General features: G+C 36.2%; 1 protein-coding gene across 4 annotated transcripts in view; it reads left to right on the plus strand.

Annotated features, from left to right (window-relative positions):
- USP24 (ubiquitin specific peptidase 24) overlaps positions 1 to 20,774 on the plus strand; it is a 92,366-nt gene that overhangs the window by 46,162 nt on the left and 25,430 nt on the right. For all 4 annotated transcript variants that reach the window (XM_058178939.1, XM_058178937.1, XM_058178938.1 and 1 more), the window contains 22 exons: positions 2,209 to 2,319; positions 3,263 to 3,361; positions 3,437 to 3,598; positions 4,867 to 4,952; positions 5,097 to 5,190; positions 5,971 to 6,126; positions 7,078 to 7,175; positions 8,604 to 8,699; positions 8,801 to 9,029; positions 9,186 to 9,345; positions 9,501 to 9,656; positions 10,361 to 10,431; positions 11,100 to 11,260; positions 13,470 to 13,531; positions 14,352 to 14,543; positions 15,689 to 15,806; positions 16,981 to 17,125; positions 17,319 to 17,438; positions 18,599 to 18,724; positions 19,181 to 19,279; positions 19,376 to 19,458; positions 19,945 to 20,086. In XM_058178939.1, the coding sequence (XP_058034922.1) occupies positions 2,209 to 2,319; positions 3,263 to 3,361; positions 3,437 to 3,598; positions 4,867 to 4,952; positions 5,097 to 5,190; positions 5,971 to 6,126; positions 7,078 to 7,175; positions 8,604 to 8,699; positions 8,801 to 9,029; positions 9,186 to 9,345; positions 9,501 to 9,656; positions 10,361 to 10,431; positions 11,100 to 11,260; positions 13,470 to 13,531; positions 14,352 to 14,543; positions 15,689 to 15,806; positions 16,981 to 17,125; positions 17,319 to 17,438; positions 18,599 to 18,724; positions 19,181 to 19,279; positions 19,376 to 19,458; positions 19,945 to 20,086 (2,766 nt within the window). The remainder of the gene's footprint in view (positions 1 to 2,208; positions 2,320 to 3,262; positions 3,362 to 3,436; positions 3,599 to 4,866; positions 4,953 to 5,096; positions 5,191 to 5,970; positions 6,127 to 7,077; positions 7,176 to 8,603; positions 8,700 to 8,800; positions 9,030 to 9,185; positions 9,346 to 9,500; positions 9,657 to 10,360; positions 10,432 to 11,099; positions 11,261 to 13,469; positions 13,532 to 14,351; positions 14,544 to 15,688; positions 15,807 to 16,980; positions 17,126 to 17,318; positions 17,439 to 18,598; positions 18,725 to 19,180; positions 19,280 to 19,375; positions 19,459 to 19,944; positions 20,087 to 20,774) is intronic.

The raw sequence follows: 20,774 nt of genomic DNA on the forward strand, positions 1-20,774 counted from the left end.
TATGATGTGATCTGTTTTTTATATAAGTAGCATAACTAGATAAAAAGAAACCAATTAAGCAACTAAGTCAAAACATATTCATTTATTTATTGAGGAAAAATGATCCAAAAGTATATAGTAAAAGTGGCATTGAGGGAGGCTAAGCGTTCCTACGTTTCCTCCCTCATTGCATTGGCAGATAACCACCCGGCCGCCCTGTTTCGGGTGACCCCCGCTGTCTTCTTCAGCAGGAGGTGCGGGATGACCCCCTACAAGGGCGTGCCGAGGATTTCAGTGTGTATCTGCACGATAAAATCGCTCAGCTTCGGGACGGGTTGGATCAAAATTGGGTTGATCCAGGTGAGACGTCAGAGACTCGTCTTGTTGAGACTATTTGGGATGGGTTTGATCCTGTGGCTCCTGAGGACATGGACAGGTTGCTGGGGAGGTTGAATGCCACCACATGTTTATTGGACCCGTGTCCCTCCTGGTTGGTGCTGGTCACGCAGGAGGTGACAGGAAGCTGGCTCCGGGGGATTATCAATGCTTCTTTGTTGGAAGGGGTTGTACCTGCCGCCTTGAAAGAGGCGGTGGTGAGACCCCTCCTTAAGAAGCCTTCCCTGGATCCAGCTGTTTTAGGAAATTATCGTCCGGTCTCCAACCTTCGCTTTGTGGCGAAGGTTGTAGAGAGAGTGGTGGCATGTCAATTACCCCAGTACCTGGATGAAACTGTCTATCTAGACCCGTTCCAGTCCGGCTTTCGGCCTGGATACAGCACAGAGACAGCTTTGGTCGCGTTGGTTGATGATCTCTGGAGGGCTCGGGACAGGGGATATTCCTCTGCCCTGGTCCTGTTAGACCTCTCAGCGGCTTTTGATACCATCGATCATGGTATCCTGCTGCACCGGTTGGGGAGTTTGGGAGTGGGAGGCACCATTTATCAGTGATTCTCCTCCTATCTCTCCGACCGGTCGCAGACGGTGTTGGCAGGAGGGCAGAGATCGACTGCGAGGCGCCTCACATGTGGGGTGCCGCAGGGGTCGATTCTCTCGCCTCTCCTGTTCAACATCTATATGAAGATGGTTTTGGGGTGAGTTACCAACTGTACGCTGATGATACGCAGCTGTACTTTGCCACCCCAGGCCACCCCAGCGAAGCTGTCGAAGTGCTGCCCCGGTGCCTGGAAGCCATACGGGTCTGGATGGGGAGAAACAGACTCATGCTCAACCCCTCCAAGACGGAGTGGCTGTGGATGCCGGTGTCCCGGTACAGTCAGCTGCAACCGCGGCTGACTGTTGGGGGCGAGTCACTGGCCCCTATGGAGAGGGTGCGCAACTTAGGCGTTCTCCTGGATGGGCGGTTGTCTTTTGAACAACATTTGACGACCGTCTCCAGGAGAGCTTTTTATCAGGTCCGCCTGATTCGCCAGTTGCGCCCCTTCTTTGACCGGGACACTTGTGCACAGTCACTCATGCTCTTGTTACCTCTCGCCTGGACTACTGCAATGCTCTCTACATGGGGCTCCCCTTGAAGAGCACCTAAAGGCTCCAGTTGGTTCAGAATGCAGCTGCGCGGGTGATAGAGGGAGCCACCCGTGGCTCCCATGTAACACCACTCCTGCACTGACTGCCTGTGGTCTTTCGGGTGCACTTCAAGGTGTTGGTTACCACCTTTAAAGCGCTCCATGGCTTAGGACCGGGTTACTTACGGGACCGCCTACTGCCACTGTTTGCCTCCCACCGATCCGTGCGCTCTCACAGAGAGGGACTCCTCAGGATACCGTCAGCCAAGCAATGTCGGCTGGCGGCCCCCAGGGGAAGGGCCTTCTATTGTGGGTGCTCCCACCCTCTGGAACGAACTTCCCCCAGGACTTCGTCAACTTCCTGACCTTCGAACCTTTCGCCGTGAGCTGAAGACGTTTTTATTTATTCGCACAGGACTGGCATAGAATTTTATTTTATTATTTGGTTTTAAATTTTAAAGTGGGTTTTACTGTTTTAAATGCATTTTAAATTTGAGGCCATATTTAATACGTTTTTTAATTATTGTTTTTATTCTGTATTTATTCATTGTGGTTTTATTTGGCTGTGAACCGCCCTGAGTTCTTCGGGAGAAGTGCGGTATAAAAATTTAATTAATTAATTAATTAATTAATTAATATATTTAATTGGATTCCCTTTCAGAAAGCACTTTATATATATAAATATATATTTTTTCTTCCCTCTATAGGATCTTTACTCTGTTCCTCGTACTATTCTACCTCATGGTGCCTCCTTTCATGGTCATCTTTTAACTCTCAACGTCACATATGAGTCTACCAAAGATACATTTACAGTAGAGGTATGTAATTTTATAGTGTGGTAATACTTCTAAGATTGCAGGATTTCCTAGTAAAAAAGAAAAAGAAATTGATATAAGGGATAATATGCAATATGCTGAAAAACACGAGAACTTGAGAGACAGCATGCTTATTAATATATACTTACAGTTTTCATATGTTGATGACATATAATTGTCAATAGAATAGAATAGAATAGAATAGAATAGAATAGAATAGAATAGAATAGAATTCTTTATTGGCTAAGTGTGATTGACACACAAGGAATTTGTCTTTGGTGCATATGCTCTCATAAAAAGACAAGATACACTCGTCAAGAATCACAAGGTACAACACCCAGGTACAGTCATATGGTACAATAAGCAATCAAATCATACTAGGGAACAATCAATATAAATTGCAAGGATACAAGCAACAAAGTTACAGTCATGCAGTCATAACTGGGAGGAGATAGGTGACAGGAACGATGAGAAGACCAATAGCAATACCAATGCAGCCTAATGTGAATAGCTTGACAGTGTTGAGGGAATTATTTGTTTAGCAGCATGATGGCGTTTGGAGAAAAACTGCTCTTGTGTCTAGTTGTTCTGGTGTGCAGTGTTCTATAGCGTTGTTTTGAGGCTAGGAGTTGAAACAGTTTATGTCCAGGATGCGAGGGGGCTTTAAATATTTTCAAAACCCTCTTTTTGACTCGTGCAGTATACAGGTCCTCAATGGAAGGCAGTTTGGTAGCAATTGTTTTTTCTGCAGTTCTAATTATCCTCTGAAGTCTGTGTCTGTCTTGTTGGTTTGCAGAACCAAACCAGACAGTTAAAGAGGTGCAGATGACAGACTCAGTAGTTCCTCTGTAGAAATGTATCAGCAGCTCCTTGGGCAGTTTGAGCTTCCTGAGTTGGCGCAGAAAGAAAGAGAGTATAAATGACAAAATTATCTTTACTTTTACAGGCTCATAGCAATGAAACCATCGGAAGTGTCAGATGGAAAATAGCAAAATTATTGAATGCCCCTGTGGACAATATTCAGATCTTTGCCAACGATAGTTTGGTATGTTAATTGTTTGTAAGTATATTTCAAGTTGTAATGTCTGCTAAATCTAAGGATTTTCTTTTAATATTTCAGTTAACAGTGAATAAAGATCAGAAGCTGCTTCATCAGCTAGGCTTCTCTGATGAACAATCACTTACTGTAAAAACATTGGGAAGTGGAACTCCATCAGCAAGTTCTGCCGATTCATCCAGCAGCAGTAGCAATGTGTTCAGTTCATCATACGCAATGGAACAGGTAAAGCACGAAAAACTGAAATGTGTATTTTATATTTTTCATTAAGTTTTCATGGTACTATCCGTCAGAGTTAGGTCTGTAGAGGTTATCAGTCATCCAAGTCATGGCTGTCCCAAAGGTGCTTTGAAAAAAGTAACTGTACTTTCTTGATTTTTCTTGAAGACTTCTCATTTGTCATCAAACCAGTTCTAATTAACTGGTGGGGAATCCGTGAAGAAGTGAAGCGTCTTCAGGAAAAGTCAAGGAAGTCCAGTACCCCAAACCCCCAAAACTTTAACCTTAAACTGTCTATTGTTGACCTCACCCCATTCCTAAGAGGTCTGTAAGGGGCGTGCATAAGTGCACCAGTCTGTCTACCGTCCCTGTCCTAATACTCCTTTTACTCTTACTCTTTTCATGTATTCAAATTATGTTTATACTTTTACCTGTTACCTTATATAAGCTTGACAAATAAATTAATTAAATAAATAAATAAATAAAAAGTCCTTTATGAAAGCACCTTTGGGATAGAGTTAAATTCTAAGTGAAGGGATTGCATCTTCTATCTCTCCTTTTCTAGCATTGGGGTTTGTTTTGTTTTTGCAGATCCCCAATTTTTATTAAATTGGTTTTCTAAAATGAATTCTGCTCACCCATGATTTGCTCTCTAGTATTGTCCCCTTTATCCAGATACAAAGTATATTGATTAATTGATCACAATAATCCTTCCATAGTACATGCATTTGGGCATCTTTGTCATTTGTTTCCTGGAAAATCCCAAGTTGCTCATGAAGCTTAAAATTTACCTAGAAAGGTGGTGAAAGCTGACATTCTGAAAGTAAGATGAACTTAAAATGGAAAACCTGTTTAAGACTTAAACAAAGTCTTACTAGAATTTCAGAAACGAGTGCATCCAAATTGTTTGAAATAATGCCAGCTATAAATAACAAGGGGGAATCTGCCAAAGTAGGAGCTGTCCCTAAAATAGTTCAAAGAGAAATATTTCATTCCAGAACTTGGATAATTCAGATCTAAAAAATGTAATCTGCTAATTCTGTTGTTTTCACTAAAAAACAAACAAACCAGTAATAGTTGTCCTAATTTCTTTGCAGATTCATATTAAGTGTTTAATTTGAGGAGATAGCTGGAAGTTGGTGTAAAAAGTCTTACGCAAGAAAAGGAAGGAAAACTATGTCTTTAGGCCAACTTTTAAATTTATGCTGCTATGCTTACAAATAAGATTGTTTAAAAGAGATGAAAGAACTCATAATTTATTTTTTACTCCTCAGGAAAAATCCCTTCCTGGTGTAGTAATGGCCCTTGTATACAATGTATTTGATATGCTTTACCAGCTTGCTAACCTGGAAGAGCCAAGGTAAGTTAAGCATTGTTAATATAATATGGAAATGCTGTGGCTGCAGAGTTTAAAGAGCCAGATTCTTGAAAAGCATGTGCAAATACACAGAGACTGCCCTCCAGCAAAAACCTAAGTACATTATGTATTTTTTAAATTCTTCAGGATTACTTTGAGAGTTCGAAGGCTTCTTTTATTGATTCCTACTGATCCAGCTATTCAGGAGGCTCTTGATCAATTAGATTCACTCGGACGAAAGGTACCAATTGCCAACCAGAATGATAAAAACTAATAATAATAAAGTTTTATTTGCTTCTTAACTTTTCATACCAAAATGAGTGAAAAGAGAAGTAGAATGATATTAATTGACTGTAATGACTTAGCTGAAGCAACCTATTAGTTCTTATAGGATAAAATGTAAATTGTCACTGGCTACATTAAAATGATTTCTGGTAGTTTGGATAAAATGGAATATTGATTTTGTAAAGTGGGTACTCCCTATTTGCTCAATATGAGTACTTCATTTCTAGAGATTCATACAGTGTGTCTAATGTGTTTACTGCGACTGGGACTGGAAAATAGTGCAGTGTTGGCATAGCTGTCCATTAGCTGGCAAGCCTCCTCTAAAAGTACAGCAGAATTTATTATCTTTAATGTATGTCTGTTTAAGTTATAGGCTCATTTAATATAATCTTAATACTCCTGGCTGAACTGCCTTCAGAAGCCAGCAGCCAACAGGCACTGAATCCTAAATATACATATACAGTTTAATCTGAGATAGGAAAATTATTCTTAGGCAAAGCTTACTTTGGGGGAAAAAGCAGATTACAAGATAGTGTATTTATAGATAATTAGTTCGGGGGCTCTGAAAAAGCAATATATTTTGCTTAAAATGTAATGAGTGTTTTTGAAACTTTGTTAGGGCTTATAAGTGCAGTATGTAAGATTGTTTTAGACACTGAGAGTTATTTATAATAATTTCACAGACCATGTAAGAATACCCTTCTACTCATTTTCTCTGTGCTTCTTTTTCTCTTAGAAAACACTGCTATCTGAAACAAATGTTCAGTCTTCAAAATCTCCTTCTCTGTCTGCAAAGCACCAACACCAACCTAGTGCGGCTTCAATACTTGAAAGTCTTTTCAGGTCTTTTGCTCCAGGAATGTCTACCTTTAGAGTGCTTTATAATCTTGAGGTAAGAATGAAATTGTGGCTAGAGAAAGGCCAAAGTCAGACTTATAACACATGTTTTACCTATTCCCATTATCTTCATGTAAGGCTAGAACAGTTTTCTATCTTAAAAGAAAAACTATGGGAAACTGTCAGTCAATAGAAAAGGTACTGAGTTAACTAGAGCAATGCTTATTTGTTAGGAGACTTCTTAATACCATAAAATAATACATTTATTCAATGCTTGCTATGATCGCTATAGCAAAATTTGGTAGATTTACAATTATTCTTATTATTTATAGTAGTTAAGGTATTTATAGTAAGTCTAGTTACTGTAATGCAGATAGCTCAATCAATTATTTTAAAATGAAACTCTTCATAAATCAGGAGTAAACAACATAATGTAACTTAGTCCACTGCTTTGAACTATAATTTTTCTAATAACTTATCTCTGGTCCAGCTGCCTAAAATGAATAAGAATTTAAGTCCAGCATTTCAAAAAGGCACCAATTTGCCTATTTTATATTAGTGCCATTTTTTTGGTTTAGATTATCTTTTTTTACAGTCTCCTCAGAGATTATGCAAGCAAATAACTCTTTATTGTTTGCCTTGCATTAATCATATATATCACTCATCATTTTATAATTCTGTTTTTCCATTATATTTATGTACTATAAATATATGAAATGAGTGTTTGGTACTGAATTAATTAAACTTAACACATTAAAAAGCTTTGTTAATGTTCAAGAAACTATATTATTACTTGTATTGATTCACTTCCCACTTACCATTATAACCTGTGAGTGGGAAGTGGATCAAAAGGACCCTTTGAATTAAGATGATTTTTTTTTAATTGCATGATATTCTGAATAGTATTCAATAGTAGATATTGCTGCTTGTTGCCAAGTAGGAAATCATGCAAATTATTGGTGAGATAGCTTTAATTGTATGTTTCTGAAATTATGAATATTTTTAGGTATTGAGTTCCAAGCTAATGCCTACAGCAGATGATGAAATGGCAAGAAATTGTGCCAAATCGTTTTGTGAAAACTTCCTTAGAGCAGGAGGCTTGAGGTTGGTTTTTAAATATTTCAATCAGTTGAAGAGTTACCTAAGGTCAAACTGTTGAATGTTTACAAGTCAGTTGAAATTAAATGTTGTAACATATTTTAGGCAACTGTTCCGAATATTATAGGAAGATAAGTTACTTTGTTTTACTTATTCATTTGTTTATATACAGTTCTTACTTTCTAAGTAGTTTTCAAACTTATATACATGGTAGTAGTCAATTTTACTGAAAGTATTTGTTCTCTCCTTTCACTTATCAACTGTCTAGAGGGGTACCAACTACAACTGACTCTCAGTCTTTAGTTTGGGCCTAACCTCTGCATAACTGTTATGAGGCTGATTTCAGAAAACTAGTCCTATTACAAGAAAGAAAATGAAGCCGTTACTTAAAGAATTATGTGATAAATGGAACTTGCTTTTCAAAAAAACAGTTTTGCTGAAATGTGAAGCTATCACAGGTATCAAGGTCACTAAGGAAATCACACTAACATTGAACATATTCCTGTATATATTTGGCAGTTGACCAGTATTTTGGCTTGTAAAACTATAAGGATTAGGCAAGGAAGATTCTCAGTAGAGGTAGAGTTATCTGGAAGTTGAGTCCTGCAACTGGACTTCTTTTCTTCTTGGTTTGAAACATTTCACTGCTTATCCAAGTAGACTGAAGAAACTACTTGGATAAACAGTGAAACATTTCAAACCAAAAAGAAAAGAAGTCCAGTTGCCATGAGTCAACTTTCAGACATTAGACAGGGATGTTCCAAAAATGTTAACTACTGCATCTCATACACAGTTTAGCAACTGAAGCACCAGTGAATCAGCCATTGTTCAGGGAAACGAGAGGAAGGAAGGAGTGTTACTTTGTGTATACCAAAAAGTAGAATTTTACATCATTGGAAGTAGAACACTTGGGACAGTAACCTAAAGTTAATTTTGCCATAGTAGTATAGAGATCACGTAAATCAGGGGTGTCCAACTAAAGGCCTGTGGGCCGCATCCGGTCCATGGAGTGCTTAGATCTGGCCCGTGGGCTGCCATGGAAACAGCGAAGGACTAACCTGTGGTGCCTCTGCCAGCGAAAGTGGAGCTCGGGAGGGCAGCCCTCTCGAGATCTGTTTTCATTGGCAGAGTGCTCAGGCCGACACAGGTGCCCCCAACATGAGTGACATCGAGCTTGCCATGCCCACCCTGGCCACACCTCCCCCCCCCCCAAGGTCAAACACAACCCTGATGCGGCCCTTAATGAAATTGAGTTTGACACCCCTGACATAAATCATTCAACAGACTTTTGTTTATAAGAATTGCTGTAATTTTTCATGCAGTTAAACAAGCAGTGTTCAGTTTTGTTACTTTATTGTGAAAAAAAATGTGTCTCATTACTAGTTTTATACACATTTCTATTATTTAAAGAAAGCTAATGGTTTTGTTTTCTAGTTTGGTAGTGAATGTCATGCAGAGAGATTCCATCCCCTCAGAAGTAGACTATGAAACCAGACAGGGAGTCTATTCCATCTGTTTGCAGCTAGCGAGGTATGCGTTTGATTTGCTGAGAAATTTGTAATATGCTGAATAGTTTGATCTTAATGTAATCAGTGCTCTTCATAGTTCAAACGGCACATTTTTATGTTTAGGTTTTTGCTTGTTGGGCAAACAATGCCAAGTTTATTAGATGAAGATGTAGTTAAATGTGGAGTGGAAACACTTTCTTCACGCCCTTTCCGTAACGTGACTCGACAAACTACCAGGCAGATGTCCATTTGTGGAACTCCAGAGAAATCTTCATATCGGCAACTATCTGTTTCAGACAGGTCCTCCATTAGAGTAGAGGAGATAATTCCTGCCGCACGAGTCGCAATACAAGTAAGTAATAGCAACAGCTCTACTAAAACAAAGGTTACATATTTTTTGTGTAGAATGTTAATAGACTGATCACAACAGCCCTCTGATTTGTGGTTACTTGAAATGTCGCCTTGCTTTTTTATCTCAAGCAAGCAAGAATTTCCTTTTTCTTTACAGACCATGGATGCGACTGACTTCACATCTACAGTTGCCTGTTTCATGCGACTCTCATGGGCAGCAGCTGCAGGACGCCTTGATCTAGTGGGGAGCAGCCAGCCAATAAAAGAAAGCAACACCTTGTTTCCTGTTGGGATTCGTAATCGGCTTAGCAGCTCAGGTACTGCATTAGCTTAATTTAATTGAAAAAGCAGAGTGTTTGTTCTCTGTAAAACATTTGATTCTACCAGTAGCTAATTCAATCCAAACCTGAGAGAAATGTAAGACTGAAAAGGAAGATGCTTTCATATGATCTCTCTTTTCAATCTATTGCAGGAAGCAATTGCAGTTCAGGAAGTGAAGGGGAACCAACCACTCTACATGCTGGAATCTGTGTGAGGCAGCATTCAGTATCCACCAAAGATGCGCTGATTGCTGGAGAGGCTTTGTCTCTCTTGGTTACATGTCTGCAACTTCGTAGCCAACAACTAGGTAAGCTTGTGGGAACCTGTTACACTTTTATATTTAATGTCACTTCCATTAATAATTGTGCTACATAAAGTGGTCCTATTCTGTTGTGAAGATTCAATCCAACCTTCCCAAATTTTGCTTTCATCCTTTCCTTATTTCTATTAATGCTTGCATTATGCTGTAATAACATGTACCAGTTAATTTATATGATATAAGTGCTACATACAGATAAATCCTCAACTTACAACCACAGTTGAGCTCCAAATTTCTGTTGTTCAACAACAAAGACAGTTGTTAAGTGAGCTTTGTCCCATTTTACAACTTTTCTTGCCAAGTTGTTAAGGGAATCACTGAAGTTGTTAAGTTAGTATAACACAGTTGTTAAGTGAATCTGGCTTCCCAGTTGACTTTGCTTGTCAGAAGGTTGCAAAAGATAAACATATGACATTGGGACATGTCTGTCATAAATACGTGCCAGTTGCCAAGCATCCAAATTTTGATAATGTGACCAAGGGGATGTTGAGCAGTCATATGTGTGAAAAACAGTCATAAGTCACTTTTTTTCAGTGCCATTATAACTTCAAATTGTCATTAAACAAATGGTTTTAAGTTGAGGACCATCTGTGTGCATATTTTCTGAAATGACATATGAATGTTAATAGTATAAAATTATGTAACATATTTTAATAAAACACCTTGAAAACATATGATTTTTTTAATCTTAGGATCTTTCTACAATCTCCCTTGTGTTGCTGATTTTATCATAGACATACTACTTGGTTCACCAAGTGCTGAGGTGAGTAGTTTGCATTTCTGTTTCATAGATATTTTTTTTCAGGACATTACCAATATAAACATCTTTTACATGGACAGATCTGTATAAGGAAAAAGTGATAAATATTTGCTACTTACATAAGCTACTTTTACATGATTGATAAATGCTGCATATAACTCCTAGGATAAGAGAGGTGCACATGGGCGAGGACACACATACATTACATTATTTTAAAGGTTATTAATGCATGTATACAAGTTTAAAATCAAAATTATATTTGCTTCATGCAGAGTGTAACTTGTCAGCATTTCCTGTATGGAGAAAATTATCTAGTTAGAAATGTATTTAATCATAGTTCTATTTAATTTTACTGTTAGCATGGTAGTATAGCTTTTTTTAAAAAAAAGATATCAATTGATTTCTGATTTTCAGACCATTAGCGAGGGAGACTATAATGATTGGGTAGTACAACTGTCAATCAGAATTTCAAAACAAAAAAAGAGCTTAGTGGGGATAGCGTAACAAAAAGATAGTACATAAAAGAGCCATAAAAGGCATTTCAGATGAATCCATGCTAAAAAGCTTAACTTAATGTGCAGTGAGCAAAATGTGAAGCTGGTTTTCCAGATTCCGAAAGTACTTCTGTTTCAAAAGGTTTGTGACCAGGTATTTCCTTTTATTTTTTCCAGATTCGTCGTGTTGCCTGTGATCAATTATATACCCTTAGTCAGACAGATACATTGGCTCATCCTGAGGTTCAGAAACCCAACCAATTTCTCTTGAGTGTCATTCTTACAGCCCAGCTGCCCCTTTGGTCACCTACCAGCATCATGAGAGGAATCAACCAGAGGTAAGCTGGAGGCATGAGTTAAACAGAGTAAAACATAAGTATTTGTCTGAAATGTATACTTAAATGAAAATAACTCAGCCAGAGAAGCAAAATACCTAAGTGCTAGAAGTGATCTGAATGTGTTCAATCTCCTGTGGAAACGATGCCGTCATATAGAAATTGTTGGGCCCTAATATACCCATTTCTTCATGTAAGAACTTTTTAAATGGAGAGTTGAAGGAAATAATTTGTAATAGCCTTTTGCCAAGTTAATGTATTCTTAACTATGTGACTCTATAATATGCACAAAAAAAGTAGGTCAAGCTAATAATTTTGAATTGGATTCCTTCCCTTTATTCATTGTTGTGGTATGCCATAACACGGTTTCTAAATAGCTTCCATTTAGTGTGATAAAATAATTTAAATACAAAATAAGATATTAAATCTTGAAGTCAAAACAATATCAGCAAAAAATAACTGTCATGGAAAACAGACAGAAGACAGACTTTAAACTGGTTTCAGATTTGGGGAATATTATCTGTATCCATTTCAGATGAGAAGACAGGGATATGGTACAAAGATTACGCAATAGCTTTAGCTTTGGTAAATAACTGATGTTACAGCCATTTATGGCTTTCAGTACATGATGTCCTACAAGGTTGATTTGCTATAGTAGTTGTGTTCTTGTCAGGCTCAGCCTAGAAAGGGGTGCTGTGGAAGGATTGTTGAACAGCTAGACCAGGAGTAGTTTTGTATCTCTGTTAGTAGTAAAATTTTCTAACCGTCCACCGGTTCCACAGTAATGCTCCGTATATTGTCGTCTGCGCATGCCTCTCACGCATCATGGATTGGGTTTGGGGGGGGGTGCCGGCTACCAGCTCTGCTTGTCTGTTACAGATGGGTGGTGTGGGGGGAGATGTGTGAGCTATTCTAGCGCCACTTAGTTTCACTTATGTAACATGAACTAAACTTACGTGCAGGCAATACAAATAGTATATTTTCAGAAATTTAAATTGTCACAGGGAATTTTATGAAAACATAATGAAATTTTTTTTAAATAATGCTATGAAAATGTTTTAAAAAGTCAATTAAATTTAAAAAAAGGAAAGTGCTTCGGTATCGGACAAAACCCCTACCGCCCACCATGAAAGCTGGAACGTCCACTAGTGGGCGGTAGGGACCAGGTTGACTACCACTGAGCTAGACCATTATTATCCTTTGGTATAATATAAGAATCACTGGATGAGTGGTTGTTAAGTAAGGACTATCTGTATAAGTTAAGTTGTACTAGAAAAGGGGGACCTAGTTTCAGGTCCACCTTCATCTGTAAAAAGTCACTAGGTAACTTTAAGATAATTATCTTTACCCCAACTTATCCATGGTTTAGTATATTAATATTATTGTAAATAAATTTTTGTCTTTTGCTGGTCTATGACCATAATAAACTTTATATTCTATATTCTTAGTATAGAAGAAATTAAACATGGGAATGCTATTTTGCCCCCCCCCCCCCACTGCCCACCAAGGTCATGGAGAAAAGATGGGGTTGTATGGTGGATAAGTGGATTTCAGTCTTTTGACTGTTCAGTAACCTCATCTACTGTTGAAAGAATCAAATTTAACATTTCCTGTGTGGGACTGCTGATATGTTGGCTAATTTAGTATTTATCAACATAATCATAGTTGGTGAATGATTTTATTGAAAATCCGAGGACATTTTTTTCCCAATGCAATCCTTTTGAGTCTTCAGTGCAAAGTTTGAGATCACTTAATTACTTCAAGAGGGAGATCATAAGTTGTAATAACACATAGCAGCCTCTCCAGTTGTCCTAAATTGGAAGATTGCTTTGTAAGCCAATCTCTACATTTCAATCTTTTTCAAATTTTGGTTACATTTTTAGTTTAAAAGTGTCATTCTGTTGATCATGCAGGAATATATTTAAAAGGCATTAGAACAAGTAGAAAATCCTAGTAGCAAATTTGTTTTTAATGAAGATTTTAAGCTATTGTACTTTTGTAAATATAATATAGGTCAATCTTAACTTCCCAGTTACACAAATTACAAGATAAATGCAATTTTACTTTTTAATATAAAATGTGCATGTCTGGATCCATTAGCTCAAAGTAAAATGTTTTATGAGAAAACAATGTATGTATCAGTAACAATTTCTACAAATTATATCATATGCTTTTAAGAATTTTAATATTAATTTCTTGAATTCATTTTTAGACACCTGTCCCAATGTACAGAGTACTTTGATCTTAGATGCCAATTATTGGACGATCTTACATGTAAGTAGTAGAAACTAAAACTGCTTTAAATAGCAGAAGAAAATGTTCTTTATCCAAAAAAAATAATAGAATCCTAGGTATACAACAACAAAACCATTTATTCTTAAAAAGCCAACTGAAACTATTTTATTCTTACAATTTTTCCTTGTGAACTTTATCTTAAACTTTCTGTCATTTAGTTCAAAATCCACAGTTTATATTTATCCTAAATAATCAGAAGAATAACAGTATCTGTTAATCCCACTTTTATGGCTAAGGAAATAAACTCTTCTGTCTTGTTGATAGAAATAACATCTTTATAGAGCTTTAATAAGTAACCAGAATAATTCTGAGATTCTTTAAACTAACTATACATAAGATATTATACATAGATAGATAGATAGATAGATAGATAGATAGATAGATAGATAGATAGATAGATAGATAGATAGATACATACATACATACATACATACATACATACATACATACATACATACAGTTATATAGTTATATAAACTATATGAGTAAATGGAAAAACTATACCTCTTCAATAACTATTTCTAAAATGATTTTTAAGGTGTGAAATTATTGTAATGTAAATTGTCATATTTGATTCTGGTAACAGAACCACAGATTGTACTATCTGAAAGATCTCAGTCATGTCATTTTAAAGGAGTGGAACTACATAAATTTTTAAACTAAATGCTTGCTTTATGTCACATGTCTTAAATTAGAATTAGTGTTGATTTAAATTATGTTTCTGTTTGGATTATTTGAATATAGTGGTGTGCTTACTATTTTCCTTCTCCCCTTCCTTTGTTTGGTTTCTATCACATAGCTTCAGAAATGGAACAATTAAAAATTAGTCCAGCTGTCATGTTGGAGGATGAAATCACTTGGTTGGATAATTTTGAACCTACTCGTGCAGCTGAGTGTGAAACCAGTGAAGCTGATAATGTGTTATTGGCAGGACATTTAAGACTTATTAAGACTCTTCTCTCACTTTGTGGAGCAGAAAAGGAAATGTTAGGTAACTATTCATGTTTTAATTACATTGTAATTCAGTGAATTGAATTGTTTATTCTTTTCCACAGTTGAATGTAAATACAACTTCGGTTAAAAATTATGACATTCTGCTACTATCAGTATCATCTTTGACTTTTGGAAAATACTCTTATTATGTGGAAGCTTGCAGGTAAATCTTTATTACAAAACCAGGGAGTGCTGCTGTATGGGAATTTTACTTTTTCAGCATGGTGTGTAAGATGCTACGATCATACAGTGCACTAAATCAAATATAAACAAGAAGCTTATTTCTATTCAGTTATTTCTGTGTTTATATCTGTGTTTGTGTCTGTGTGTATGTACATAATTTAGATACAGAAAGATATAAACACAATAAATGTTTTGTAGGAAATCTGTGCAAATGCGATTAAAATATTATTTCTAGGATAGTTACCTAGAAAACAAAAGGAGTGGTCTTTAGAATATCATTCCAAGTCCCATTAGAAAAATATCAAAGTTCCTCCTTCAAGGTCAGTGGAAGATTTCTGACAGAGGTGTCCCCTGCATTCTTCCTGCCTCTGAACATTTGAAAAGTCTCCCAACCCCAAGGTAGATAAGGTTTCTGTGTATTCCTCTGCTATACTTAAAATGCTGACAAAAGTTTTACATTTGATCAAGAGCTATTATTCCCTCCTATATATTCCCTCCTATTGTGCCTGTTTGGATGGATGGGTGGTTGGACTGAAATTCAAACTTTGCCAATACTCAACAGTTTTTCTAACTTTAATGGAACATTTTAATATGATATAGGATAAATACAGGTAGTCCTCGAATTGCAACGATTTGTTTACTTGGTCATTTGAAGTTATAAAGTGATGTATGACTGTTTTTCACACTTGCAGCATCCCTCTGGTCGTGTGATCAAAATTCAGATGGTTGGCAACTGATTCATATTTATGGCAATTGCAGTATCCTGGAATCATGTGATCCTCTTTTATGACTTTGTCAGACAAGTTAATGGGGAAGCCAGATTTGAACCTGGAAAACTACGAGAAATATATGTTCTTTGATTACCTGTGGATCTAGCAATATACCAGTCTGTTCTATAAATGCTTTCTGCAAATATGTTAATGCTTAGCTGGTAATAATAGTTTTGCTTTTTTTACATAGGTTCATCTTTGATCAAACCATTATTGGATGACTTCCTCTTCCGAGCATCTAGGATTATCCTGAATAGTCATTCTCCCGTTGGCAGCATTGCTGTTACTCAGCAAGATTTTCACCCAAAGTAAAGTGTATATTAGTGTATTGGTGGTAGTAAAGAATAGTGTATAGGGGATGGGGTGTATTATGTTACTTGTTTAATCAGATCTGTCCATGTGTAAATCAAAATGGGGCATTTTCATTTTTAAATTTCTGCATTTCCTATTATTCACTCAGTTATCTTCATTCTGAAATTACTAACTAAAAGAAATGTCCTCAAAAAGGTTACTAGGGAGTTTCATGATATCATCATTATAAATCAGTCCTAGGTTATTTATTAATATTTACCTACCTTAATAAATACCTTTGCTGAATGAAGTTAAGTTGGTTGTCAGAAGAGAGAGCTCTCTTAGCTATGATAGCCTGCTTGTGCCTCGCTATTCTTTGGGAACCAAGCAAAAATATTCTGTGGTTCATGTAGAGAGAATGTGGAATGGAAGTTAAATTTCATTGTGCTTTTACTTTTTAATTCTCTTATTCTTATAGTGTAATCCACCTAAAATATTTAGGATTGAATAAATTAAAAATATGCTAAATAAATAATATTTTCTGGATGTGTAGAGAAATAATCTTTAAAGATTTGTTTTATTCCACATTCTCAATTTTATATCACTTCATTTATCCAAATCTATTGCTATTTCTAAATAGTAATTTATTTTACTCCAATTTAATGATTTTTAATTATCATGTATATTTCTAGATTTCTTACAGTATAAAGTACAGCTTCCAGAGCACCTGGAAACTGTTCATAGGGTAATGTTTTTGACATCTTGATAATTTCCATCAAGTTTGATTTAGTCAAGTCACTCCAGCAGTTCATACTGAAAAAGGGCAACAAGTCATCATTTAATATTACCGTATTAATATTGGTACAGAATTGTAATTCCTCCCCATTTCTGAGATCATATGTGCAGAATCAAATGGTAACCGTGGCCCGACCCAATAAAAGTTGTCCACCCTTAATTACATCCTCCACCAGATATTACTCTATAAAGTGGAATCAAAAATAACTATATCCTTGATCTGCATGTACAATATAGCAGCTTTAACTCATCCAGGAAATTAAATTTATGATTTTAGAATTGCTTTGAACAGAAAGGCATTAAACCTCAATTGATTCTCTTTGGAAACAGATTATGATATTTTACAAGTATTAACGGCTGAATATTGACAATGAATAATTGACTCCTTTGTTTTAGATGCAGTACGGTGAATAGTCGCTTGGCAGCATATGAAGTTCTGGTAATGTTGGCTGATAGTTCACCTTCAAATCTTCAGCTTATTACGAAAGAATTGCTTTCTATGCATCACCAGCTTGATCCAGCTCTTTCCAAGGAATTTGATGTAAGTAAACTGGCTTTTTTAGTGCAAATAATACTACTACTCAGAGGTTTACATAAAAATATATTCAATAAAATCAATATGGGTAAGTTCCATCCTTAAAGCAAATATTTCAATCAGCAACATTAGTTCTTTGTAAATTACATCTCTTCTTTTATGTTACAATTATTATTTTTTTACTTGCCTCTACCCTCAGTATCTCCCACCTGTAGATGGTCGATCCATTTTTGGATTTGTGGGGCTAAAGAATGGTGGAGCTACCTGTTATATGAATGCAGTTTTCCAGCAACTGTATATGCAACCAGGTCTACCTGAGGTAATATTTATTCACAGTCTTGTGAAATGTTTTTAGCAAGCCTATTAACTATATACATAGAAGTTTCTCAGGAAGGAAAGAGAGTTATATAAAACTATGGTGATAAGCAGCAACTTGAAATTGACCCATGTGAACAACTGGTTAACGGACTAGGTCTGTCCTGGGATAGTCAAACATGATTGAGTGCCGAGGTAAGGAAGAAAAATTAAATTTGATTCTCCAGTTGTTCAGTATGAATACAGGGCAAACGGCTATCTTTTTATTTTATTTTATTTTGTGTTTTAGTACTATAAAATAAATTTGGTAAGGAATCTATGTAGGATTGAAATAAGAATCAGAAAGTTTTTAAGTAGGCTGTTTTAAACATTTCAATTTTAAATGCCTGTTGGATTTAGTGGCTTCCTATGGTGGAAAATAAATGCCAAATTGGGAGAATTTTGTGCAAAAATAAGGGGCATTCATAAGGAATGGTGATGTTCCTTCCTGAGCTGATTGTCAAGGATTGCAGTAGAGGTGTGAGGCATGGATTTAATTTTTCTTAAAACAAAAACACTAGTCCAAGATATCTGGTTGATGGTGAACCTATGGCACACATGCCAGAGGTGGCATGCAGTGCCCTCTCTGTGGGCATGTGAGCGGTCACCCCAGCTCGGCTCTGTCACGCATGTGCACGTGCCTCCCACCAACCAGCTGGTCTTCAGGTCTCTGCCACGCACGGGGGGGAGGGCATGCATGGAGGGTCGGGTGCATACAGGGGCTATGTGCGGGCATGGGGAGTGGTTGGGGCGCATGCGTGGGGGCAGCACACATTGCATTTGGGGGGTTTGCATGTGCTTTGGGCATTCGGTCTGGAAAAGGTTAGCCATCACTTTCTTAACAGATTATGACATAACTGCTCAGGATGAGGAACAGATGACAATGAGACAGAGCCATGTTACTTAAAACAAAGGTTTTTTTCTGTCACCAAGATGTTAATGCTAACTAATGATTTTCTGATAACAATATGAACAAAGCTCATGGTTATCAGTGGATCCAAGGGTTTGTACCAGAATATTATAATTAATTGCTACAGTAGCATAATGAATACAAATAATATATACTAACTTGGAAATAAATATTGTTGCACCTTCAATAAACACTATTAAAAATTGTTTCTAAAGGCATTGCTTTCAATTGATGATAACATGGACAATCCTGATGACAGTGTATTCTATCAAGTTCAATCCCTCTTTGGTCATTTAATGGAAAGCAAACTGCAATATTATATACCGGAAAACTTCTGGAAGGTATCACTTACTGTTTTCTAAGTATGAATCCTTTTTTTCCCTTTCTTTTTTTCTCATCATGATTTTAAATGATAATTCAGATCACAGCATTTTGAAAAAACAGTAATGTTATAAAGGATTCACATTTAATTTTAGTTAGCCCTACTTATAATCTCTCAGTGATATAGAATCCTAACGTTTGTTTGTTTGTGTTTGTTTGTTTACTTGCTTGTTTGTTTAAATTTATTAGCCTCCCAACTGCAAATAGACTCAAGTAGTATTCTTTTCTTTAGTAATATTCTCACAAGGAGAATCCAAAGTAGTATTCTCAGAAGAAGGTATATTTGCTCATAAAAAGAATTGGGTAAAGATAAGGTACCTTGCTCTTCCTGTTTCGATTGGCTTGCTTAGTGCATTCTAGTGACATTTACAGATCTTGAAGCATTTAACTGAATGGATTTCATCTATATTTTATAGATCTTTAAGATGTGGAACAAGGAGCTTTATGTACGTGAACAGCAAGATGCTTATGAATTCTTCACCAGCCTTATAGATCAAATGGATGAATACCTTAAGGTGAATTACATTTTTGGTACATTGGTATAGTAATTCAGTGTCATTGTTTCAGTAAATATATACTTAATCTGCTATTGGCCTTTCAATCTCTTACAGAAAATAGGAAGAGACCAGATCTTTAAAAACACCTTTCAGGGCATATATTCTGATCAGAAAATCTGTAAGGATTGTCCTCACAGGTAAGTGAAGATCAGGTATCACAAGATAGAGCAGATCTCCGTCTCCGCATACTGAAAATCTATAGGTGAAGAAAGAGATCAACTCTTGTAAACTTATGGATGGCAAACACAAAAATCACTATTTTTATCACTCTGCCATTGGTACCAAATGAAATCTTTGGATACACCAATTCAAAGCTGTTGGATTTCTTGACTTTCTAGAATTAAGATAGAGGTTGGCGAGGATATGTATACAGACCCTGGATTGGCATACTTCCTTTTTAGGTATTTTAATATGGAAAAAGGAAAAACTAGAGAAAAAGGAAAAAAGAAAAAGCATGCCATATACAAGTGGTACAATTCAGTGGTTTGCCATACTTTTAATAAATAATAAAAGTGATTACTGAAATAGATAAAATCTTATGGCATTGTTAACATATAGGGTACAATTGTGAATGTTTAGTTTTTGTTTGAATGTCTTAATATTCTTCTTTTTTTATGTTGTAGGTATGAACGAGAGGAAGCCTTTGTAGCTCTCAATTTAGGGGTCACTTCATGTCAAAGTCTAGAAATTTCATTGGATCAGTTCGTTAGAGGAGAGATTCTGGAAGGAAGTAATGCATACTACTGTGAGAAATGTAAAGAAAAGGTAATACTTCTACCTATCTAAGAGCAAAAGTATTTGATTTTTCTATGGGAAGAGATCCCTCTGGATTCATTACTGCTCTGAGAAATTTTGAGTCTATCTTTAGTTATATATGCTTCATATGTACTTGTTTTTAAATTAAATCTTCATTCAACTTTTATTCAGGGTTAAGATGACATGTATAGAGAGGTCCCTTATTTTTTTCCCCTTAAAATTACCTTGAATAGTAGTGAATCCTTAAGGTTTCCTTTTGATTTTCAGGCTGAACAAGAATATGAAACATTGTCATAAGACCATTTCCAATCTATAGCTTCCTGTTCGTGTCCTTTGTTTGCAATCCTGTATTTTGTATATATGTATTTATATACATATGTGTAATATATGTATTTCTAATCACTGGAAATTTGTAGAAATCAACACTTTTAACTTTGTTGCCATGATTACTAAAAAATCTTCAATTTTTCATTTTATTTTTATATTTGGGAATTAATTTTGGTTTCCTGCCAGATAAAAATAATTATTTTATATATACATTTTCAGTAGACATATTAAAGACCTCAATGGATCCAATGAATTTAAGAATTATTTCTTTAAAAATGCTGCAAAGAGAAAGGAAATTAGCACAAATGTGGAACAAATTTAAAATCTATAGGGGTAAAATAATAAAATTCCTATAGTCAAACAGTGGACC

This window comes from Ahaetulla prasina, chromosome 3, assembly GCF_028640845.1.
Source record: "Ahaetulla prasina isolate Xishuangbanna chromosome 3, ASM2864084v1, whole genome shotgun sequence".
Lineage (NCBI taxonomy): Eukaryota > Metazoa > Chordata > Lepidosauria > Squamata > Colubridae > Ahaetulla > Ahaetulla prasina.